Source organism: Chrysemys picta, chromosome 20 (assembly GCF_011386835.1).
Source record: "Chrysemys picta bellii isolate R12L10 chromosome 20, ASM1138683v2, whole genome shotgun sequence".
Classification (NCBI taxonomy): Eukaryota; Metazoa; Chordata; order Testudines; family Emydidae; genus Chrysemys; species Chrysemys picta.
In genome coordinates, this window is record NC_088810.1 from 544,761 (window position 1) to 569,834 (window position 25,074).

A 25,074-nucleotide genomic window follows, 5' to 3' on the forward strand; every position below is an offset into this window, starting at 1 on the left:
CCTGTGGGGGTGGAGGAGCCGAAGGGGACACCGATTCTGGCATTACAACAGTGGGAGGGTTCTGGGGTTTAGCAGCTGTCACTACCGAGCCTGTCGGAGTCAAATGGCACTTGAGCAAAATATCAGTCCTATTTCTTAACACCATGAACGTATACGCATAGAGATGTTCATTCCAATTACCTGTTCTCTGACAGAACAAAAGCAATTGAAGGATCCTTCCGGTGGCCACCTTTCTTGGCACTCCAGCTGGCACTGAGGCCAATCAACTGTACAGAACCTTTTCAATTTACTTTTAATCAACTGATCAGATCCAAACACTTTCCAGTTCCCCAGAATGCATTCTAAGGGTGTACACTGTACCCTGCCGGCTGTACTCTGTCCCTGCCCCATACCGAGGGAGACTCTGGGCGTCCCCAGGTCAAAATAGGCAGACTCTGGGCGTCCCCAGGTCACAACAGACAAGTCCCCACTGGACTGTTCCTACCTTATCCAAGGGTCTGGTTCTGCACCGTCACCGTCGCCCTATCAACGGGACCGGTTCCTCACCGTCGCCCGCAGCTGCTTCTCCACTGTCTGTGTGCGTTGCACCGTTGTGCCCTCTGGGGTCGAGCAAATCATGTCTCCACCGAGGCCCCCGATGAAGTCACCGGTGAGCTCTGGGCGTCGGTCGTTGCTGTAATCCCTCGGCCACCAGGAGGGATCCGGGCAAGGCTAAATTTCAGCCTCGAGCCCACCCAGGGACGCCAAAACTGTTGCCTGCCCTAAAGGGCTCGAGGGGACAACAATGGTCCGTCGCCCGGTGTGCTTGGCACCAATAAAGACCCCGAGGGGAGAAAGCAAGCCAAGTTTATTTCAGAGCTCTGAAATGGCACTAGGAGACCAGCATGTCTCAAATCCAGTGCAACAAATACAAATAACTTTTACCTTTTATACTCCAAACTGTTTGCATACATCTCTTTGTCTGGCTGTTCCCCCTTCCCCCTCCCTTCCAGACAACTGTTACAATAAGCTCTACAGAAGCTTGTGAGAAAACTTTCCCAGTCTTTGCGACCTTGGATTAGACGCCTGCAAGCTAACTACCCCTCCTTTCCCTCGCTCCTGATCTCTATTATTTCTGCTAGTGTGAGTGAAACTGCAGCCATCTGCTAAAAAGCTGACATTACATTTCTGCTTCAGCCTGCTTCAGAGCCTGTCAGCAGTTAGCACAGAAGTAGGTGAGAGTTCCCAAGATGGAGTCTGGGGGTTCAGATAGGCCCAGAGCAAAAGAGCTTCATCGGCACTTGTGGCCTTCCACTCTCCCGAGTTACCTGGTAGCTATGCCTAGTGGACCCCAACAGGCCCGGCCGCCATACAGAATAGGGAGCGTTTCTGGGAAGTAGGTGAGGATCAGGGTCGCTGATCGGTACCAGCTGCAGGACGTGAAGCCCTGTGGCGGTGGCTGCGGGGCCAGGCTGACGCCCCCTCCCACCACGGGGCTCGGCGGGGTGAGGACGATGGTCACTGGGGTCCGGGCCGGCGCCGGCTGGAGGCAGGAGCCCAGGACGGAGGCTGCGGGGGGAGGAAAGTCTCAGTTGGGCAGCGAGAGGCCGGGGTGTGGGGGGTCAGTTGGGGCCCCCTTCCTATCCCTGTTCTGACCCTTCCCGCAGGCTCCCACCACCCCTGGCTGCTGCGGCCTGGTGAGGTTCCTGGGTGGGGGAGGATCTAGGACCTGAAAGTGAAAACGCCTCCGGCCGGCCGGGCCCATCAGCACAACAGTGAAACTGCTAAGGAGCCACTGAGGGGTAACGAAGCCATTTCACAGGCGTTTGCCGACCCCCAGGGATACGCTGACAGGTTCTGAATTTACTGACAAAACCAGCTGTGTGTCACTGTCATAGTTACTCCGAACATGTCACTCTGCAGGACCTTGAATGAAATATTTTTAAAGCACATTTTAAACTGTGTGTTGCAGAAGATTATAAAATCACATCTCTAAAAAATCCTTGCGTAGATTTTTAGATGCACAATCTGAGTATTCGTCTTTAGCCTTAAACGCTTGGATCTTCAGACATTCAGTTTTCCTAATAAAGCCTTCAAAAGCCCCCCCACCCCCTGACTCTAACATACACAGGCGAGCCCGGGCTGCCGTCGGGCACAGGGGCACCAGGTTAATAATACTGCACAGGGCCCCATAAATCCTAAGAGGAGTCCTTGTGGCACCCAAAATTACCCCAGGAGTAACCAGAGCTGACCCCCCCCCCGCCCGCTGGGTGCTCCGGGGCCCAGTTTCACCTTCAGGCTCCCCCCACCTCTCTCTATGGCAGATGGGGGGGGGGGGTATTGATCTTAGCAAAGCAGCTGTAAAAGAGCAGGTGAGTCTGACCCCCCCCTCCAGCAGAGACCCCCACCCTGCGATACAAGGGTCTTCCCAGCATGCACAAGAGCACCAGGAGGGAAGGGGGCATCATCTCCGCAGCTGGTCGTACACATCCCGCTGTCTGGGCTGCAGCCTCTGGGGAAACGGGGAGGGGCCAGAGATGCCCCAGGGGGAGCTGGGGACACCCCCGCCCTGGGGGCCCAGACCCCTAACATCACACGGCCCTAACAGCCCGTGGGCCCAGACTCCCACCCGCACAGGGCCCCAACAACCCTGCCCTGGGGGCCCATCTCCCCATGTTCCACCCCTGGGACCCTATAGCCCCCCCCTTGAGGCCCATCCCTTGCACATCCCCAGCTAGGGACCCCCATAGCCCCTCTGCCAGCCTTGGGGCTCCCAGCTCTTCCCCCGAGGGGGTCTCCCCCCCCCCCAGCCAATTCTGTCCCTCCTGCTCTGGGGATGTGATAACCAGCTCCATTCTCAGCCACAGGGCCTATACGGAGGACAGCTTCTGCCCCCCACACCCTTCCCAGGGCTGGGGATAGAACCCAGGAGTCCTGGCTCTCCCAGCCGTGTGCTACGAATACTAACTAACCCTGTCCCGTGTCCCCTGGCCGTGCGCCCGGTCTCCCCTTGCCTGGGATGGCCCCTGGGATGTAACACGACCACGGGGGAGGGGAGCAGTTTCCAGCTTCAACGCGGTGACACTTCAGCCCCTAATGTCACTGGGCATTTAACCACCGGCAGAATTATCGCTGGCAGATCAATACCCCCCGTGACTGACACTGGAACCCGTCTCCTGCATCTTAAAATACTGACACGTTACTAGAGATACAATGTCCTTTTCTCCCATCAGCCTGAAGGTTTTATCCATTTCCCAGCCTGGTACCTAGGATTAGCTGGTGTCAGAGTCGCAGCCATGTTAGTCTGTATCCGCAAAGAGCACAGGGGAATTTGTGGTTCCGAGCTCACTGCCTCAGTGATGTCACTTGAAAAGGGAACATCACAGGGTGTGTGACCTGGGACAAGGTTTTTGTTGCTTGCATTTCACTCCTGAAGTAGCCGATTTTTCCTATCCTGGGTTTGGCAGAGGACGTTGGAGGACTGGCGAATCAGAATGGGACAGTCTGTATCCTCACCAGGTATTTAGGCCCTGAACTCCTGTTGAAATCACTGGGAATTAGGAGTCTAAATATCTGGTCCAGTGACCTCACACGAGACCGAGCACCGATCTGCAAGTGCTCCAGGGCTCAGACGAGGCAGGAGAGAACGCTGAGCTGCAATAGTTTAGCCAAAAAGTCCCTGTACAATTTTCTTTCAGGCTGTAGGCACCAATCCAGCCCCTGGAACAGAATGTAACTTATCCGGTTCAGGAGCGGTGTTGTAGCAGTGTTGGTCCCAGGAGGAGACACAGACAAGACGCGCGAGGTCATATCTTCTACTGGACCAAGTTCTGAGGGTGGAAGAGACGCTTTCCAGCTTCCTGTGACCTGAAGGGCTCCGTGGGGCTTGAAAGCCAGAAAAGTTGGTTCAATAAGCAATGACCTGCCTCACCCACCTTGTCTGTGTTTTATGACTGTCAGTCACCCTGGTACCTGGAGCAGAGATCACCGCTACCAGCCCATGCAATGTGTGCGCCTGGCAGCGCGAAACGCAGACGTTACACAGCTCATCACCACCATCCATTGGCAAAGAGGGGAAAGAGCAGCGGAGAGCTGCTCCATCCGCTGTTTACCCAGGACTCCATAGACACAAACTGCCCAGAGAAGGGACTCTGCCACCCCGTCAGCAACCGGGGAAGTACAGCTAAAGCCCTCAAGGCCTCCACTTTCCACCTGAAATCCTCCAGGACATTCTGGGTCCTCACCGGGACTGTATCGAGCTCCAAGCTGGTCGGATAATGGGACTGAACGGAGAGAACAAGACTGAGGGGGACAAGGCAAGAGGTGGCACTGAGGAGACATCCCAGCAAGAGGCGGCTTGAGGGGGATCTTGGCTGAAGCTGCCGTAGAGGGAAGTGAACTCGGGTGAGGGACCCCGACACAGCACCAGCACAGCTGAGATCACTATAGCTGGAATGAGGCGGGGAGGGGGGCTCACAAGAATTGTGAAGACCCTTCCCCGAGGGACGCCTGGAAGCAGAAAGTTTCTGCTTTGGTTCTCCCCAAACTGAACATCCTTGAAATCCCTCTCCAGGGAAGTTCTCACCTGCAAGGGCGTGTAGCCGAGGTCACAGCTTGATCAGCCAATGCAGACTCCGTAAGGCAGCTCGGTGGGTCACGGCTCTCCCCAGCGGGGTCTCCATCCATTGTAAAGAAGCCCCACCCCATGTCCACCTGCCCATTCGTGGGGTCATTTGAAGTGAAAATGGGGTCAGAGCACATTGAGGTCCCGGCGCAGGTGAACCCCGTTAGGAGCACTCCCGCCAGCCCCACGCCCGATCACAGGAGCGGAAAGCCGTGTGCTAAGCGGGCGCAGAGGGGTCACTACTATTCGCTCCATTTTACAGATGGGAGAATCTGAGACACAGGAGAAGTGATTTGCCCAAAGCCACAGGGAGTCTAGCGAGAGCCAGGAACGGGATCCCGGAGCCCGAACCAGTAGAGAGCCCTGCCTGCCCCCCTTGATTCTTGTGTTCCTTGTCCTGACGTCAGTCCCCTCTTGGGACCTGGGATTTCAGAGGGGAGCCTCCTGCCCCAGATCTGCCATGTCCCAAGAAACAATGACTCAATACTGGGACGGCAGCAGCTTGTCCCCCGATATCGCACCACAGGAGACAACAGTGGAACGACAGCAACACACTCTGGTCGCAGGGAGAAGCGGCCGTGGTGAGCCTGAGACACCCAGGTTAGTTACAACCAGGAACCGCATTGGCATGTGCGGGGCAGCGTGTGAGAGAAAAGCAAAGGCGGAGCCACATGGGGAATGGGAGGAAGGTCTCTGGGAGACCGACAGCCGCCTCCTGCCCTTTGTTCCACAGCCCTGGGATTTACTCCGGTGCGGCTGCTGACTTCAGACAGCACTGAACAGCGCCAGCGCCACCCCCACCACAGCGCCACCGATGGCATCTGGTCACCGTCCTCCTGGGCCTTTAACAATCCCAGCCTCAGTGTCCAGCCTTCGTGGGGGTCAGAAAAGCCCTGCAGAGCCGTCATCCTGAGCCTGCAGGCGGGAACAACAGCTCAGAGATGTGAACTGCTCAGTGCATCTTAACAGACGTGTTAATTCTGTACCAAATTGTGAACGTCCACATTAACTATTTCATTGCTGATCATTTTAACAGCCAACCAGTGCCTTTATCTCACAAATGGGAACGAGTGAGAAAATCCCCCAGACGATTTTTATTTGCATTTTTAATACTAAACTCGGCCGGACAATCACAATTAAAAACGGAGAGACGGCATAAAAACAAACAGCACAGGGGACACTGTACTGATCATATTAATCATTGACATAATTAAAGGCATCCACTGTTAAAACATCCCCATGGCTACGGCAAGTTCATCAGCATGTAGCATTTCAGCAACACAAGACAAAGGTCAGTCACATTCCCCAGCACAACAGTCCATACAGAACACGGCTGGTTTGACAAAATGGAAACTTTTTCTGAGTGTCCATTTTTAAAAAAGTTTCAAACAGAAATCTGAGCAAGAACGAAAATGGTTCGTTTTCAGCAGATTTTTTTGTGGGGAAAAATTCCCAGCGTCACCAGTGATTGCCTGACTTGACGAGCACCCGATTTATTTGGGGAGGGGGGAAGAGGGTGGCAAGGAAGCCGGAGAATGTAGCAATTAGGTTACACAGGACTCTGTTGTCGTATTTATTTTATCATCTTGTGACGGAGCAGGGAGCAGGGCAGATTTGACCTGGGAATGTTGCAGGGGGATTGCAGTGAGGAGGGGGGACTTCCCTTGAAGGAAGCGACCTGAGCTGTAACCTGAGCCAGGAACGGGGGTGGGGAGAATTAACACCTTCTGCCCGGGAGACTGAACAAAGGAGAGGAGCAGCGGGAGGAGTTTGGAGTTTAGTTTCGGTTGGGGCTGGGTGGTGCAACGCAGGGAACCCCAAGCTGGGGTCTAAGCTCCCTGAACCTCCCAGAGGGACCTAATTGAGGGGGTCTGGTCGTACCTATGTTAGGCCAAAAAAATATGGAGTACAGAACAGGTTGTTTGGCCAGCTTAGCCAAAGTTAGGCTAACTGTAGTTGCTGGGCCATTCCTGTCTCTCTGTGAAACATGAGGACATGCTTGCTTGGGCTACAAAGAATAAGATAAGCGGGGGGGGGGGGGGCCGTATTCTTGTACCAAATGTACTAGGAACGGTTTGTTTGGACATATGGAGACTTGCAGCCTCCACTCCCTGTTTCTGTTCTTAACTCCCTACTTTCTCTTAGTTTCTAGTGCATGACGAAAAAGCTGATAAGAAGCTGCTGAAGCATCATGAACTGTTTGTAGTGTCAAAGAAGATAGATATGCATGAATATTAGAAGCTTTTAACTAGTAAAGGGGGGGATTGGGTTGTTTTAACTATGACGCGACGGAACTGTCTATATAACCTCACTAGTTATTGTAATCGGGGCTGGTTCTCTCTGGAGACGGGCCGCTCTCTATTGTTGTGTGCACTCTTCAATAAAGAGCTTGTATTGGACCTTGCTAGTGTTGCCTGTCTCTCTGCGGTCAGACAACGAACCTTGCCGTCTGGGTTAAAAAGTCCCCGACACCTACATGCTCTGCTTGAGACTGTGTTCCTGTCCTTAAATAAACCTTCTGCTTTACTGGCTGGTTGAGAGTCGCAGTGAATCCCAGGAAGAGGGGTGCAGGGCCCTGACTCCCCCACACTCCGCGACACATCTACACCCACTTGTTGTCCCATTTCCCCATGAGTTCACCAAGCTCTAGAAACCCAAAATCTCTTTTCCTGTCTGTTTGAGGCTGTCACCCACCACTTCGTCACAGGCCCACCTCCGTACCAAACTCCCCCAAATTCAGGACCTTCTTTTCCACGGGGTTACGTCACCAGACACTGATCTGATGCCGTCTTCAGTACAGCCTCTGCCACTCCGTGAGCAGTAAGGTGCTCTTCAGCACGGCTTTTCCTTCCAGCCGTGGGGTGAGCTGGGTCTGACACAGGTCCCAGACCTCTCCCACCACCAGCAGCCTCTGAGAAGATTGGTGGTTACTCGGCGCGACAGGAACATGCCCTACTTTTCACATTCGGGGTCATCTGTTATCTACAGCTGAGGGGTTGTTGGTGGGTTTTTTGCTGCCTTCCACTCATAGGAGAGCTCACTCGTCACATCCAGCCAACTCTCCACAGGGGGTCCTGCTGCAACATTGAGGTCAAGCTGCTGTCCAATGTAGAACGCCTTGTCTATGTAGATAAATCTCTGATAATTTTCATATGACTTTACATTGTGCCTCTTTATATAACCTTGTGGTGGGTCTACCCACGTGTGACCTCTGTTTTCATGGGACTTTGTATCAAAGCCTCATTTAGAAACTTTGCATTGCCCTTGGTATAATATTATAGCCCCTAAGGATAGAATAAGATAGAAGAAAAAAAAATTTTTGCTAGGAGTAGAACAAGAGCTCTACCCCCCCCCCCTCTTAATCAATTGCCCTGTTGAATGAATGAGGTGTGGATGAGCAAGGCATGGAAGGCAGCACCTCCAGACAGCCTCAACTGTTGGAGAGGGGTTGGGAGCCAGACCCAAGGACAATAAAACGTGTCAAGTGGACTCATTAAAGACAAGCAGACATACCGAGGGCCTCGGGGGTTAGAAGCAAGCACCTTCTTTTGGAAACACCCTCTTTGCAGCATTGGGACAACACTCAAAAGAAAGCAGCACAAAGGACCAATGGACACAGACACAGTTTGAATCTGGTATAGATTTGCATAAGAGGAAAGCTGCTATAAAAGTGAGGTGTCTCACAGAGGACCCCGGGTCTCGTCTTGTCAACATGGGAGCATCGATCCGGATCGGCAGAAGCCCGGCTCCACCCCTCCCCCATCTAACTCACCTGGCCAGTGAAGTTAAGGGGAGCAACTAATTGGTAACAACAAGACGGAGTGTGTTTGTGTGTGTGTGTGAGTGTAAGTGTAATATATTATATGCATATGATACAGTGTTAATGAATACATGTATTACTAATAAATGTGGCGTTTTGTCTTATTCCCCCTGAAAAGATCCTGTGCAGTACTTTAAGTACAACATCTATAGCCAACGGGAACGTTACAGGGAAGGGAGAACCCGGGCAGGAAGACAATGGGGATTTGGGGACACAAACAACTGGGAGACGAATGGGTATTGTCTGCCTGGGAACCTTATGGGCCTGTGCAGAGAACATTACCCAGCAGGCAGGACAATGGCAGTGGGATTTGGACATGATCTAACCTAGTCAAATAAAACATCTGGCACTCAGTCCAGTGTCCGTTAAAGTCAGGGGAGGGGCTCCCAATGATGGGCTTTCGATCGGGTCTCAATTGAAGAGGAGACCTGTCTCTGGGGCTGTGAGCAACCACTGCACATCTGGCATTTGCATAATGTAACACGGCTTCATTTCTCCCCAGTGTGAGACACAGATTCAACCCGAGTAAAACACTACATAGAACCCGGCGATTATCGGCCCCGTCTCTGCCGCACGTGATAGGATTAGACAATAGCCCACCTGGCAGCTGCATTGGGGGGCGGGGGGCACAGTACCAGCAGCTACCACCTGGGTGGTCTCTTGGTGGAGCAGTTTTGCCCCAGCACCTGGCCAGGAACAGCAGCACCTGCTGTTACCGGTGTGGTCAGATTTATCGTTTCACCCTTAGAGCGCCAAGCACACGTCAACTCAGTGCTCAGATCCTCAACACAGGTCCCTTGACAAGTAAATCCTCGTCTGGTGTCCACTTGTCATTCCTTCTGCTAAAGGACACGAACCCTCTGGTAATGCCTAATCCTTCACTCCCTTCCTGCCTCCCACCATGCTACCGAGCCCCTAGAGACGCACCCAACTCAACCTCCCTCCATCTGCCCCCACAGCTGCTCTCTCCAAGCACCCGCAGTCGTGTGTTCCCGGCTGACCCCCCATCCAGTCCCACAGTCAGACTCTGCCAGTGTTCGCAGCTGCAGGTCGTTCCGACAGCCGAGCATCTCTCGGTTAACGAACACCCCCCGTGTGCATTGAACTGAGAGGCGTGTCCATGCTTCTGTCTGACCTGCGATCAGCAGGGCTACGGGTGAGCTCCCAGCACTACGGGAGTCAATGGCAAAGTTCCCATTGAGTCAGTGGGGCCAGAACGTTACCCTGGTCTCCTTCCCCATCACAGCTGGGAACAGTCACACGGCTTCCTCGGAAGGGGTAGGAAGCCCGGGTTTTTACTGCAGGAGGGTCTTATGGGGGTGACCCAGGGGAAATGCCGCCGCTCTGCATTACAGTGGAGTGCACAACTCTGAGCTTGTGCCTCAACAGTGGTGAGCTAAACCCTGCTTTGCACGTTTACCTGGGGCACAGGCCTTGGCCCAGCTCTCTGCACCATGGGGAATTTCACCTGATGGGGGAGCTTGTCAGTCTCCCTTTTCTACAGGGGTTTTTAGAAGACTCCTTCATTCAGTATCTGAATCTGACTTTGCTTCTTTGTTGGCACCTGGAGCCGATTAGAAACAGCCAGGGAGCAGGGCGGGAGATTGGGAAGCTTTGGGCCAGGAGGGGAGGCAGCCAGAGAACAGCAAGGGAAAGGGACATATGACAGGGTGGCTCCCATCTCTCATGAGCACCCCCTGGACAAGTGTGTCTGCAGCCTTCAAATAGTATCAGGCCAGAAAGTTCTCCCTCCCTGGAGACAATCATCTTCACCCACTGGGTCTCTTCTGGCCCCAGCTGGGCCTCTTAGCCATTCAGTTCCCCTTCTGGGGGTGGATCACATGTCAACCGTCAGCCCACTTCCCCAGTGGCCTATGGGAGGGGAAGGGACCCAGGCCCACCCACTACTCCAGGTCCCAGTCCAGGGAGCCTAAGAATAGCAGCCACACACCACGGCTACTTCCCAGGGCCACTTCCCCACAGCCCCAGCCTTCGCCAGCACGTCACCCTCACCACCGGGCTCGTCTACGTCCAGGCCCAGCAACCAGCCGGGAACTCACCCTCACCATCCACCCTGAGCTGTCCAGGGTGCTGCCATTGCCCTGGGCCAGCCAAGAGCCCCTCTCCTCTCCTCTAGCTCCAGCAAGAGACTGAGTGACTGTGCTGCTGCAAGTATCAGAGGGGTAGCCGTGTTAGTCTGAATCTGTAAAAAGCAACAGAGGGTCCTGTGGCACCTTTGAGACTAACAGAAGTACTGGGAGCTGCTGCTGCAGCTCCTCTTATAGGGCCCTCCTGAGCCCTGATTGGCTGCTTTCTGCAGCCTTTCCCTGATTGGTCGCTTCCTGCACAGTCTCGCTAGGCTGCTTGGAGGACTTAGCTCCACTGCTCCTTGCATGGGCTGGGTGTGGCAGCACCTGGGATAGTTCAGTGGTTTAAGTATCAGCCTCCTAAAGCAAGGGTTGTGAGCCCAATCCCTGGGGGGGACCATGTAGAGATTTGGGGCAAAAATCTGCCTGGGGCTTAGACCCCCTTTGAGCAGGGGTTGGACTAGATACCTCCTGAGGTCCCTTCCAATCCTTATTTTCTATCACCCTAAGGCCTCCCACACGGGCCCTCTGGCCTCGTCCACCCTGTTGCAGGAAGTAAATGGAGCAAAAAGAAAAGATTGGCTAGAAATAGCCCCAGAAAGGAGAAAGAAAATGAAGGAAACAAGTGGGGAGAACTATAGAGTGACCAGATGTCCCAATTCTATCAGGACTGTCCCAATATTTGCTTCTTTGTCCCACGTCCCGACCAAACATTGGTCGGGACACTGGACAAACAAGAAACTTTGCCCTCCCAGAGGGACTCTTGCCCCACCCCTGCCCCGGCTCCGCTCCCCCTTCCCCCATTGGCTCCCTCCCCAAATCCCCGCCCTGGCCCCGCCTCTTCCCCAACCACGCGGCATTCCTCCTCCCTCCCAGGTTTGCAGCTGCATGGCGGTGCAAGCCTGGGAGGGAGGGGATGGCAGCGGCGGCGGTGCCTGGATCCTGGAGCTGGTGAGTCAGCTCCGGCACCCGTGCACCAGGCGGGCGGGCAAAGGGAGGCTGGCAAGGGATGGAGGGAGACAGGGGGGCTCAGCTCTGAGCCCCCTGCCACGCCAGAAGGCTCCTGCCCCTGGGCCGCTGCACACGGGGGCCAGGGCCAGGAGTGCAGCGTGGGGGCTGCTCCAGCCCTGCAGCCCGCGGGGCAGTGCGGTGGGTCTGGGCAGAGTTCACTTTCTATCATTTGTTATTGTCTGTTTCTAAATGGCCCTAAGGACTGGGCATGGTAAGGGGGGGGAGGTTAAGGGCAGGGGGGTGGTTAGGGGTGGGGGTCCTGGGAGGGGGCGGTCGGGGACAAGGACCAGGGGAGTTGGACGGGTCGGAGGTTCTGAGGGGGGCAGTCAGGGGACTGGGAGCAGGGGGGTTGGATAAAGGGTGGGGAGCCAGGGGGAGCGGTTAGGGGCAGGGATGCTGGGAGGGGGTGGTCAGGGGACAAGGAGCAGGGGGAGTTGGATGGGTTGGGGGGTTCTGAGGGGGGCAGTCAGGGGGCGGGAAGTGGGAGGGAGCAGATGGGGGGCAGGGCCCAGGCTGTTTGGGGGGGCACAGCCTTCCCTACCCGGCCCTCCAGACAGTTTCGTAACCCCAATGTGCCTCCCCCGTCCGTCCGAGTCAGTGATGTTCTGCTGACTCCAGGGCCCTGATGCTGAAGCTGGATGTGTATTTGTGGTCGCTCTCCTTTCCCCCAAACTAGAATCAGAAGACGCTCTCCTGCGTCCCGGACAGGCATCGCTCCACCTCTGACTTTATTTCTGAAGTCAGTCACCTCTGGAAAGGCAAGAGCTGCATTTCTTTCAGCGGAGAGAAGAAACAGATCCTCTGATGTTCACTCCGGGGCTGTACTGTAGTGGGGTGGTCACCCGCTCCCGGCCTGAAGGGGTTAAAAGCTGGCCCTTGGCGGGGGCTGGGAGCCTTGGGCTGGGCTGACTGGGGGAGGCAGCACAGCTGGGCCATGCCCCAAACAGCCCCAGCTGGCCCTATAAAGCCAGGGGCAGACACACAGTCTCCTGTAGCGGTGGAGAGAGACGGGCCTGGCTGCAGGAGCTAGAGAAGGGACCTGGAGTGGGGCAGGGCTGGGGAAGGCCAAGGGAGCTGGGGAGCTCCGGCCTGGAACCCCCCAGGCTGCGGCCGAGTCTAAGGGCAAACAGGGACTGGGGTTGCCGGGGGCAGCCCAAGGACAGGCCGAGGCAGCAGGTCCAGACCCCCCTTGCCTGTGAGGAGTGGCTGACCCTGCAGTCTGCCCCAGGGCGTGGGGGCGAGTTGTGACTGGCAGTAGCCTATGAGTGAGGCGAGGTGGGGATGGGGTGGGGGTTCCCTGGGGAGGGGAGACCCCAATAGTGAGGGGTCACTGCCAGGGGGCAGCACCCCAGATAACAGGGCACCGGAGTCCGGGGAGGGAGGCAGGGGCCCAGCGTCAGTGGGACACCGGCCTGCAGAGGGCGCTCCAAGGCTGGAAACGAGCTAATTCCCTGGACACCAGCAGGAGGCGCCGCAGGGGTGAGTCCCGCGCGCATATACACGGATCTATCCCTCATCCCTTGCTGGAAATGAACAGCTTCACTGGTTCCTTTTGGCCAGGTCCCACCACCTCTTCCTGCACCTCCAGTAAACAAGCAGAAATGTCACTAACCCCTGGCAGAAATAGAGCCCCTTGCACAGCTGATGGGTGGCAATGCCAGCGTGGTTTAAATGCTCCCCTTCAGACTGTGCCTGTGTGCGCTCCTGGAAGCGGCCGGCGTGTCCCTCCGGCTCCTCGGCAGAGGCGTGGCCAGGCTGGCGCTGGGGGTGGGAGCAGCGCCTGGGAGCCAGACAGGCTGGTCGCTTTCCGGAGCCGCGCGGAACCAAAACATGCAGGGAACCTGCCTTAGCCCCGGGCCCCGTGGCCGCCGACCAGCCTTGTAATGGCCGGGTCACCAGTGCCGACCGGACGCCTGGTAACCCAAACCCCGGTGTGTCTGGCCCAGAGCCCGGCTGGGCACTCGCTGCTGCCCCCTGCTGGTGAAGCGCGGCCCAGCCCCCTGCAGGGCTCAGCCGGACAGGGGCTGCCCCGGGAGGGAGCTCTCTGCCCCCCTCCTGGTGAGCCGGGGGGCGGCCCCGCTGGGCCAGGCCTGATTTGCACCCCTTGGCTGGGACCCTTTGGGCTTTGCCCTTTGCTGCAGGGGGGGCCGGGCTGGGTTGAGCCCAGGGAGCCGTGTCTGGTTACGGTGCCCCAGGAGACGGGTTTAGTGGGTGTTTGGATCCGACAGGCAGCGCTGGTTTGGGCTTTGTGACCCCAGCTTGTCTGTCCAGCTGGGGGGGGTCTGTGTCAGGCTGGGGGGGGGGTCTGTGTCCGGCTGGGGGGGGGGGTCTGTGTCCGGCTGGGGGGGGGGGGGGTCTGTGTCTGGCTGGGCGGGGATCTGTGTCAGGCTGGGGGGGGTCTGTTGCCTGTTTCTGCTGGTTCCTGTTCCCCACGTGCCCTGTCTCTCGCCCTCGGCTGCTTCTCTTTTCAGTGAGTCCGACTTTCCTCCTGGCCGTGCCCTGTCTGACCACATGGGGGCAGGGATCTTCACAGGGAGGGTGGGGGCCCCTTGACCAGTCAATCCCTGCCCCTGACTCACCCCCCCCCCCCCCCCCAGGAGAAGCCCAGTCACGCCAGGCTCTGGGTCCCAGCATAACCCCCTTCACGCCCTGCCGGGCACCAGGGATCCACCCGCCTGCCAGGGACAGGACATGGGGCAGAACTGCGTCCCCCAGGAATGGCCCCACAATGGTCAGCAGGTGGGAGGGGCTGGTCCTGACATGTGCGGGGGGGCAGGGCTGGGCTAGCAGGGGGCTGGGCTAGCAGGGGGCTGTGGGTCAGAAGTGAGGGGCCTGGTCTACACTATGAGTTTAATTCGAATTTAGCAGCGTTAAATCGAATTAACCCTGCACCCGTCCACAACGAAGCCATTTATTTCGAAATAAAGGGCTCTTAAAATCAATTTCTGTACTCCTCCCCAACGAGCGGAGTAGCGCCAAAATCGATATTGTCATTTCGAATTAGGGTTAGTGTGGCCACAATTCGATGGTATTGGCCTCCAGGAGCTATCCCACAGTGCACCATTGTGACCGCTCTGGACAGCAATCTGAACTCGGATGCACTGGCCAGGCAGACAGGAAAAGCCCCGCGAACATTTGAATTTCATTTCCTGTTTGCCCAGCACAGGAGAGCACAGGTGACCACAGAGAGCTCATCAGCACAGATAACCATGCAGGTCGATAATCGAAAAACAGCACCAGCATGGACCGTACAGGAGGTACTGGATCTGATCGCTATATGGGGAGAGGATTCAGTGCTAGCAGAACTTCGTTCGAAAAGACGAAATGCCAAAACTTTTGAAAAAATCTCCAAGGGCATGATGGAGAGAGGCCACAATAGGGACTCATATCAGTGCCGCGAGAAAGCCAAGGAGCTCAGACAAGCTTACCAGAAAACAAAGGAGGCAAACGGTCACTCCGGGTCAGAGCCGCGGACATGCCGCTTCTACGCCGAGCTGCATGCAGTTCTAGGGGGGGCTGCCACCACTACCCCACCTCTGACCGTGGATTCCGAGGCGGGGATAATCTCATCAGCTACACACTGTAGCCTGGCCAGTCATGAAACTGGTTTTCAAAGCTTCTCTGATGCACAGCGCTTCCTGGTGTGATCTTCTAATCACCCTGGTGTCTGGCTGCGCGTAATCGGCAGCCAGACGATTTGCCTCAGCCTCCCACCCTGCCAAAAAGGTCTCCCCCTTACTCTCACAGAGATTGTGGAGCACACAGCAAGCAGAAATAACAATGGGGAGATTTCTTTGGCTGAGGTCAGAGCGAGTCAGTAGCGATCGCCAGCAACCTTTTAAATGTCCAAATGCACATTCTACCACCATTCTGCACTTGCTCAGCCTGTAGTTGAACAGCTCCTGACTCCTGTCCAGGCTGCCTGTGTATGGCTTCATGAGCCATGGCATTAAGGGGTAGGCTGGGTCCCCAAGGATAACTATTGGCATTTCAACATCCCCAACGGTTATTTTCTGGTCTGGGAAGTAAGTCCCTTGCTGCAGCCCTTTAAACAGATTAGTGTTCCTGAAGACGCAAGCGTCATGAACCCTTCTCGTCCAGCCCACGTTGATGTTGGTGAAACGTCCCCTGTGATCCACAAGTGCTTGCAGCACCATTGAAAAGTACCCCTTGCGGTTTATGTACTGGGTACCCTGGTGCTCCGGTGCCAAGATAGGGATATGGGTTCCATCTATCGCTCCACCACAGTTAGGGAATCCCATTGCAGCAAAGCCATCCACTATGACCTGCACATTTCCCAGAGTCACTACCTTTCGTAGCAGCATCTCAGTGATTGCTTTGGCTACTTGGATGACAGCAGCCCCCACAGTAGATTTGCCCACTCCAAATTGATTCCCGACTGACCGGTAGCTGTCTGGCGTTGCAAGCTTCCACAGGGCTATCGCCACGCGCTTCTCAACTGTGAGGGCTGCTCTTATCTTGGTATTCTGGTGCTTCAGGACAGGGGAAAGCAAGTCACAAAGTTCCATGAAAGTGCCCTTACGCATGCGAAAGTTTCGCAGCCACTGGTAATCGTCCCACACCTGCAACACTATGCGGTCCCACCAGTCTGTGCTTGTTTCCCGGGCCCAGAATCGGCGTTCCATGGCTATAACCTGCCCCATTAACAGCATGATCTCCAAAGCACCGGGTACCGTGGTTCGATAGAATTCCATGTCCATGTCCTCATCACTCTCCTCGCCACGCTGCCGTAGCCTGCTCCTCACCGCCTGGTTTTGCAGGTTCTGGTTCAGCATAAACTGCACGATAACGCGCGAGGTGTTTACAATGTTCATGACTGCTGTCTTGAGCTGAGCGGGCTCCATGCTTGCCGTGGTATGGAGTCTGCAGTGTTCACCCAGGAAAAAGGCGCGAAATGGTTGTCTGCCATTGTTTCCCTGGAGAGGGGGGATGATGTACCCAGAACCACCCGCGACAATGTTTATGGCCCCATCAGGCATTGGGATCTCAACCCAGAATTCCAATGGGCGGAGGAGACTGCGGGAAATATGGGATAGCTATGGGATAGCTACCCACAGTGCAACGCTCCGGAAATGGACGCTAGCCCCAGTACATGGACGCACACCACCGAATTAATGTGCTTAGTGTGGACGCATGCACTCGACTTTATACAATCTGTTTCCAAAATTCGAATTATATAAATTTGGATTAATCCCGTAGTGTAGACATACCCAGGGGCACTGGCTGAGCTGGTGGGGGGCGGGCAGGGCTGGGCTAGCAGGGGGCTGCAGGTCCGGCGTGATGGGCACTGGCAGAGCTGGGGGGGGAGCCCAGGGCTGGGGATAGCAGGGGGCTGTGGGTCGGGAGTAGGGGAGCCCAGGGCTGGAGGTAGCAGGGGGCTGTGGGTTCGGAGTGAGGGTCACTGGCAGAGCTGGGGGGAGAGCCCAGGCCTGGGGATAGCAGGGGGCTGTGGGTCGGGAGTAGGGGAGCCCAGGGCTGGAGGTAGCAGGGGGCTGCAGGTCGGGAGTGAGGGGCATCAGTTTGTATCAGTCTCCCTTATTTCTCCCCCAGCCTCCTCTGTCCTGAGCTCCTGCCTCCACCTGGCCACGGAACCCAGCTCCCCATCGCCCCGACCCACAGAGCCCCGGGAGGGGCGGGGAGCCGGCCTGGCCCTGCAGCCCCTGGCCTGCGGCTGGCACCGCTCAGCGAGCGCGGATGGAGCCCGACAGCCCCCCCCAGCCCCTGCTTGGCCCCACGACCCCGGGGGCAGCCACAACGGGCCGGCGACTCCCCGACATCCCGGGGTAACGCTCAGCCACGCCGGGAACCGCCGGATGCAGCTAGTGGGACCCCCCCCCCGGTCCCCACGTGTGTCCCTGCGCCCCCTGCTGGATGGGACGGGCCCTGATCTGTGTGGGGGAGGGGGGGAGTGGACACATGTGGCCCCACAGGGGTGGCAGGATCAGGCTGCCCAGCCCAGCTCTGGGTGTCTGTGTCCGGGGGCTTCACCCTGTGTGTCCTGTTCCCCCCCTGTCCCCTCCCAGCCCCGGCCCATCCTGCGGGGAGGGGGGAGCTTTGGCTCCCAGCAATGTCCCAGGTTCCCGTCAGTCTGGGCTCTGCCCCCCCGACACACAGGGGTCCCCCTGTGCCCCCCCATACCCTAACAGAGGGTCTGTCTATCTGCCCCCCCCACACTTCCCATGGGCGGCCTCCAGGGATGAGCCCCCCCTCCACACAACCTCCACTAGGGGGCGATATCTGGGGGGGAGGATTCCTGGAGGCTGAGGGGCCCTGTCCTCTTCCATGCCCCAGCCCCCCAGGGGACGATTTCTTCCCCGTGCAACACCCCCCCCCCCGCATCTGCCAGGGCCCGACTCCCCTTGAAGGAGCAGTGTGGGGGGGGCTGGAGTTCGCTATAGAGTCCGTCTGGAGTTCCCCTGAGGCTGCAGCGACCGGATTGCTACACCGCCCCCCCTCCCGGTGTCTGGGTGGAGCAGGGGGAGGGGCGGGTGAGTCCCCTTCCCCCCGGGGGCAGGCAGGGCTCTCGGGAAGGGGGGGCATGGTGCCAAAGGGGCCGCACGCCCTGCCCCATCCCTGTGCTGGTCCGGGCAAGGGAGGTGCTTCGTGCCAGCTCCGCTCCCCCCCCCCCCCACCACTTCCCCCGTCTCTGCCCTTTGCCCCCAGCTGGGAACCAGGCGTCTCTGCTGTCCCAGCGGGTCCCGCAGCAGCGACGGGCGATGGGGCGAATCCCCCACAGACCAGGCGGCCCTTGGACGGGGATTCTCCTGGCAGGTCAGAGGGGAGAACGTAGGACCCAGGTGTCCGGGACACAAAGGCCTCCAATAGGAGACCCGTGTCAATGAAAGCCGAGGGGCTGCGGGTCAGGACTGAGGGGCACCGGCAGAGCTGGGTGGGGGGACCCCAGGGCTGGGGTAGCAGGAGGGGACTCTGACACTTCCCTCCCCAGGCTGGTTCCATCCGAGGCTGCGCCCCAAAGCCCCGGGGACCCCATAGTAGCCCCATTGTTCACCCCAGCTTCTACTTTGCATGGGGAGATTAGCAGGGATCAGCTGTTTGTGTCTCTGTCCCAGAGCACTGGGGGGGGACACAGCTATACACCCCCTCACTGAACTCCCTCCCTCAGATCTAGCAGGCGGAACCAGCCCCACGCAGAGACCCAGGGACCTGGCACCCCACGGGGCAAGGGGGGAGAAGACCCTTCCCCTCCCCCCCCCCCCACAGGTTCCTTCCTCCAAAGCGAAGGGGAAGTGGGCGGACGAGGCTGGGACTGGAGGCTGGAGGGGCCCCATGGGACTGCCCTGTCTGTGGGTCCAGACTCCAGGGTCCCGGCCCAGAGACGCTGCCCCTGGGTCGGGGCAGGTCCCACTGCAGGAAAAGGCGCCGGGCGGCACCTGGCGAGGGGTCCCTTGCAGCTGAGAGGGTGGAGCGGGGGCAGGGGGGACCCAGGTGTCCGGGACACACAGGGCTGTAACAGGGGACAGTACAAATGAAAGCAGAGGGGCTGCAGGTCGGGAGTGAGGGGCACCAGTTAGTATCAGTCTCTCTGGTCTCCCCCCGCAGCCTCCGTCCTGGGCTCCTGCCTCCAGCCGGCGCCGGCCCAGACCCCAGTGACCATCGTCCTCACCCCGCCGAGCCCCGTGGTGGGAGGGGGCGTCAGCCTGGCCCCACAGAATCTGCCACAGGACGTGCTGTCCTGTAGCTGGCACCGATCAGCGACCGCTGCTGAAAACAACCGGATCTTCACCTACTTCCCACAAACACCCGTTCAGACCCCCGGCTCGGCCCACACGGGGCGGGAGACAGCGGGGCCGGGCTGCGCCCTGAACATCGCGGGGTTAACGCTCAATGACACCGGGACCTACACGGTGCAGATAGCGAGCTGGCCTAGTCTTGATCTCTACATCACGGTGCATCTGCGCGTCTATGGTAAGTGCCCCCCCCCTCCCCCGGGAGCTGCGCTGATCCCAGGCCGTGTCCCCCCTCCCCCGCCATCCCCGCCCCAGCGATGGGGCTTTGGGAGTCTCCCCCGGGGATGAGCCCGGCTGGTGAGGGGCTGTCGGGGGCCTGTGTGGGGGGGTCTGGGCCCCCCAGGGCGGGGGTGTCCCCGGATCCCCAGGGTGTCTCTGACCCCTCCCTGTTTCCCCAGAGCTGCAGGCTGCACAGTGGGGTGTGTACGACCAGCTGCGGAGATGAGCCCCCCCCCCCCCCAGGGGCCCTGGTGCATGCTGGGAAGTCCCCTGTATCACGGGGGGGGGGGGGTCAGACCCACCTGCTCTTTTACACCCACTTTGCTCAGTTTTGGCACCTACGGGGGGGGGCTCATGATGTCACTGTGGGGCCCTTTGCACCAGGGCTCCCCAGATCCAGCCCCCCCCCCCCGGCTGTCTGCAGCGGCGGGGGGGGGAAGCCGGGCACTGTTGGGGGCACACTCACCAGTTGCTGAAGGTGAAACTGGATGTCCCGGAGTCCCCGGGCGATGCTCTGGAACTGCTCCCCACAAAGCCAGGCAGGACTCTGGTGAAGTCTCCTCTCCCTCAGAGCAGACTGTCTTCAGGGCAAGGAGCTCACACGGCTTCACCTCCTGGGTCTGACCTCGGAGCATTCAGCATCTGCCCCTCCGTGCGCTTCCCACAGCGAGTCCGCCCAGGCGGGGTCCTGGGGAAGCCAGAGGGTCCTGCACCCCCCACTTCGCAGTCAGACGTGACTCTCAGCCAGCCAGTAACACAGAGGTTTATTAGACGACAGGAACATGGTCTAAAACAGAGCTTGTAGGTCCAGCGAACGGGACCCCTCAGCCGGGTCCATTCTGGGGGGTCGTGAACCAGACACCCACGTCTGCCCTCACTCCCCCTCCCCAGCCAGCTCCAAACTGAACCCTCCAGCCCCTCCTCCTCTGGGCTTTGTTCCTTTCCCAGGCCAGGAGGTCACCTGATCCCTTTGTTCACTTTAGCATCCCCATGCAGGGGGTAGGGTGACCAGATGTCCCGATTTTATAGGGACAGTCCCGATTTTTGGGTCTTTTTCTTATATAAGCTCCTATTACCTCCCACCCCCGTCCCGATTTTTCACACTTGCTGTCTGGTCACCCTAGCAGGGAGGAAGGGCCCAGGCCATCAGTTGCCAGGAGACAGAGTGTGAGTGATTTATGTGCACTGGCCCTCTCAGACTCTGCAACTATCACACTCCCTAATCCCACCACCTAGAGGCTCCAGAAATGCATAGGGGAAACTGAGGCACCCACACAGTATTCAGAGGAAACATTAAGAATAGTCCCACTTTGTCACACTCTGGCTGACTGCCCATGATGCACCAGCGAGGTCACCCCCACCCCCGGCCAGGGTCTGGGATGGGCAGCTCCGTCCGAGTCAGAGGGGACGGCAAGGAACCGGCACAGGGCTGTGCCCACAGGGCGTCCGGTGGCACCAAGCATTGAAAACCCTGCTGTGAGGCTGGATCCTGGGACAGACCTGGGAGCCGGAGCGTCGCTCTCCCTTCGAACCACAGCCGAGAGTCTCCCAAATATCACGGGGCTCCGGGAGCCAGAGCCTCAGGGAGGCACCAATAACTGTGAGACTTGACGCCGGGGAGACGGACCCTCTGCCGGATCCCAGAAGACGACCGCCCGCCTCCGCAGCTCTGAGGGGCAAAGGGCGAAGGACCCTTCCCACGACACCGCAGGACCCTTCCCACAACCCCACATGGTGGCAACACCACCACCCTTGCCCCAGTCCCGCAGGACAGCAGCCCCAATCCTGCACGGAGGAGCAGGGACACATGGTAACGCTCTCTCTGTTCCCTGCACAGAAATCCTGCCCAAGCCCACAGTGACGCCAAACCAAACCCTGGTTCTGGAAAATGGGACCTTCACCCTCACGTGTAACAGCTCCCCCAGCGCCGACACCGTGCTCTGGCTCCGGGACGGGGCGTCTCTCGTGCCCAGTGAGCGGCTGGGGCTCTCCCATGACAACCGGACTCTCAAGGTGCTGGGTGTCACCCGGGGCGACGCCGGCGCCTACCAGTGCGAGGTCGGGAACCCCGTCAGCACCAACCGCAGTGAGCCCAGCACCGTGATGGTGGCCTATGAGTAACTGCAGTCCCGTCCCCCGGCCGCCCTGCCCCTGGCCCTGCCAGCATCACCCAGCCACAGAGATGCAGCTGCCTCTGGGGTGGGGCAGGGTGCTGGTTAAACAGGGACCCCTTGCTGGCGCCATCCATCCCCTGACCCTGTCCCTCTCTATGTAGATGGGCCGGACTCTGCCCAGATAGACCCACCAGGACCCATCAACCTGACCTTCGGGTCGCTTCTGAACCTGACGTGTGTCGCCGACTCCATCCCAGCCCCGAGCTATCGCTGGGTTCTCAATGGCACCGACACTAAGGAGACCGGGAGCAGATTGACCTTTAATCTCACGACCTGGGCTCAGCAGGGCACGTACGAGTGCCGGGCTCACAACCCCGTCACCGGCCGCACTGCCTGGGCGTCTGTCGCCATGCGGGTGACAGGGACGGGTGAGTCTCCGGGATGGAGCAAGGCGCTGCAGACACAGGGATCCCAGTGCTGGCACCAACGCCCCAGTGCGGTGCTAGGCGGTGCCGGGCTGCAGGGAGCGGGGTGGGGGGATTGTGGCTGAACATCTGATCCAGCCTCCCCGCATCTCTCCTCCAGATGCCCCTCGTCCAGCTCTCTCTGCCGGGGCCATCGCCGGGATCGTCATCGGGTCACTAGCGGGGGCAGCGCTGGTCGGAGTCACTGTCTATTTCCTCTGTGAGTAACAGCCCCCCCATCCCAGGAGAGCCAGGACTCCTGGGTTCTCTCCTGGCACTGGGAGGGGAGTGGGGTCTAGTGGTTAGAGCGGGGTGGGGTGGGGGGGCTGGAAGTCAAGGCCCCAATTCCAGCGTCTCTGATTGCTCCCAGACTCTCGCTGCCAGAACGAGACCCCCAAGGAGAACGAGGCACCCGTCCTGGTGTATGAGAACCTGCCCCCTACATCCTGGGCGGGGCCAGTGGTGAGTGACAAGGGCTCAGCTCTACCCCCCGCTATTCCAGTCCCGCCCTCTCCTCTGTGGGTCCCCTCAGTCTGGACCTGCAGCCCCCAGCCAGTTTACCCTGTCCCCTGGGTAAGGGGGAGGGGGGGTTACACAAACCCGGAGTCCCATTGACTGACTGTCCCAGGGTCCGTCCCCCCCCGAGCTCGGCTGGGGGGCTGGGGAGTCTCTGGGGTCTGGTGCTAACAACCCTCTTGCCTCTGTCTCCCCCAGGCCCAGCCCGGGAGCCCCCCTGACCCCAGCCCCACGTACCAGGTGATCACCGGCCCCTTGCACTGTATCCTCCCCCATGAGGGGGGTTGGACCCAGTGGGGGGAGGGGGGGAGCTGCCCCCCTACAAGCCCTATGGCTGAGAACGGGGCTGGTTATCACATCCCAGAGCGGGGGGGGGGGGGCAGAGTGAGCCAGAGGGGGACCAGCCTGGAGCCTCAGGGTTGAGGGGAGGCGTTACGGGAGGCCCAACAGTGGGGGGGAAGGATGGGCCCCCCAGGATGTGAGGGGCTGTCGTGGCCCCCTGGGGCATCTCTGGCTGAATCGTCCCCGTTTTCCCCAGACACTACAGCCCCGACAGCCGGACGTGTACGAGGAGCTGAAGAAGTGACGCCCCCTCCTGCCCCCCAGTGCATGCTGGGAGGGGCCCGGTGCATGCTGGGAAAGGTGCGTCCCTGAGCCTGGGTCCCGCTGTCCCGGTGACATCCCCCTGATGAAGCGTGAAAGGGCAGGAACACTCACCGCCCGGCCCGGGGGGGTCCGTCCGTCTGTCTGTCCATGCTGCTTCCCTGGGGCCCATCACCGCAGCGTCTGGGCCCCTGCGAGGAGATCAGAAAGTCGGTGCCTGTGACTGGCTCCGGCTCCGTTGTGCCCAGCACAGGATTTGGGAGCCCACCTGTGACGAAGTGGGACTGTTCTTAGTGTTTCCTCTGAATACTGTAGGCGTGCCTCAGTTTCCCCTATGCAGTTCTTAAGTTTCTAGGGGGTGGGATTGTTGCAGAGCAAAGGTCCAGTGCACATAAAGGGCGGACACTGTCTCCTGGCAACCAAGCGCCGGGGCCCTTCCCCCCTCCCCCCCAAGGAGATAGCTAAAGGTCAGGTGACATCCTGGCCTGGGAAAGGAACAAAGCCCAGAGGAGGAGGGGCTGGAGGGGGTTTCAGTTTGGGGCTGGCTGGGGACGGGAAGTGAGGGCAGACAGGGGGTGTCTCGCTCGCGGGACCCCAGGATGGACCTGGCTGAGGGGTCCCGTTCTCTGTACCTACAAGCTCTGTTTTAGACCGTGTTCCTGTCATCTAATAAACCTCTGTGTTACTGGCTGGCTGAGAGTCACGTCTGACTGCGGAGTGGGGGTGCAGGACCCTCTGGCTGCCCCAGGACCCCGCCTGGGCGGACTCGCTGTGGGAAGCGCACAGAGGGGCAGATGCTGAATGCTCCGAGGTCAGACCCAGGAGGTGAAGCCGTGTGAGCTTCTTGCCCTGAAGACAGTCTGCTCCGAGGGAGAGGAGGCTCCCCAAAGTCCTGCCTGGCTTTGTGGGGAGCAGTTCCAGAGCATCGCCCAGGGACTCCGTGACAGCCCGCCCCACGTCTTCCCCTCTCAGGGGCAGTTCTGCCCTGCAGAGCTGTGAGCAGCGATGCCCACCAGCCCGGCCGGGACCCGGGGCCCCCGGCTCTGACATCTCCAGACCGGCCCCCAAAGGGGCTCGGGAGGTCCCTGCCCAGAGCTGGCAGCGCTGGGCACGGTGACCGTGGTGAGCCGTGTGCCGGGGGCATGGGGCACGGCCGGAGCTGTGTCTGGCCTGGGTCCCAGGGGCAGGTTCCAGCCGGGCAGCGGGAGGTGCCAGGGCCGTCCCTGGCAGACAGGAGGCACTGGGCCGTTCTCTCTGTGCCCGGCTCCGGGGGTGCTGGGTGGTGCCGAGCTCGCCAGGCAGCGGGTTCCACCCAGAGCCAGGCCCCAGCAGCGTCTGCACCAGCCCCAGGGAAGCAGCCGGCAGGGAAAAGCACCCAGTGTGTGGCAAGAGGGGGGAGGTGTTTCTGAGGCCAGAGGCTGGCTTGGGGGGAGGTATCGCGGGGGGGCACCCAGGGTCCTGCCCCGAGGGGAGCAGCTGTCAGCGGGTTTGTCTCCTGCAGGGAGCGTTGGAGCCCGGCCTGCTGGGAGTCGGGGGGAGCCGGACGCTGGGGGGAGCTGAACCCCGCAGGAGCTGCCAGGGGCGGGTTCGGGACGTCGGGGCGCTGGGAAGCGCGTTCCCAGTTTATTCTCCATCTCACCCATTGTCCCGTTAACTCCAGCGTCTCCTTCTCCCAGCTTTTCTGGGCAATAAACTTTTTCTCTGTAACGCCTGGCCGTGCTGGGGCCGAGCGGGGCGTGGGTTGGGGGTCACTGCTGAGCTGGGGGTTCTGGGCCTTGGTGGGGAGCCGGGAACTCGGCCAGTGGGCAGTGCCAGGGGTTGGGCACTCAGGGGGCAGCTGGGCAGTTGGGGGGCCGATCGCTGACCCG

The 25,074-nt window shown here is 59.2% G+C and overlaps 2 protein-coding genes and 1 long non-coding RNA gene across 3 annotated transcripts in view; 2 read left to right on the plus strand and 1 right to left on the minus strand.

Moving 5' to 3' along the window:
• The window catches only part of LOC101946241 (hemicentin-2-like), a 94,020-nt gene that overhangs the window by 47,261 nt on the left and 21,685 nt on the right, over positions 1-25,074 (plus strand). The gene's annotated exons all lie outside the window — the stretch shown is intronic.
• LOC135976725 (uncharacterized) overlaps positions 832-25,074 on the minus strand; it is a 29,732-nt gene continuing 5,489 nt past the window's right edge. The window contains exon 2 of the long non-coding RNA XR_010594026.1: positions 832-1,548. This is a non-coding gene — a long non-coding RNA (uncharacterized LOC135976725). The remainder of the gene's footprint in view (positions 1,549-25,074) is intronic.
• LOC135976718 (carcinoembryonic antigen-related cell adhesion molecule 6-like) lies at positions 19,575-23,600 on the plus strand. The gene is made up of 6 exons (XM_065573869.1): positions 19,575-19,587; positions 21,347-21,595; positions 21,785-22,051; positions 22,209-22,307; positions 22,458-22,549; positions 23,142-23,600. Exons 1-6 carry the CDS (start codon positions 19,575-19,577, stop codon positions 23,187-23,189), a joined length of 768 nt encoding a protein of 255 aa, XP_065429941.1. The 3' UTR covers positions 23,190-23,600.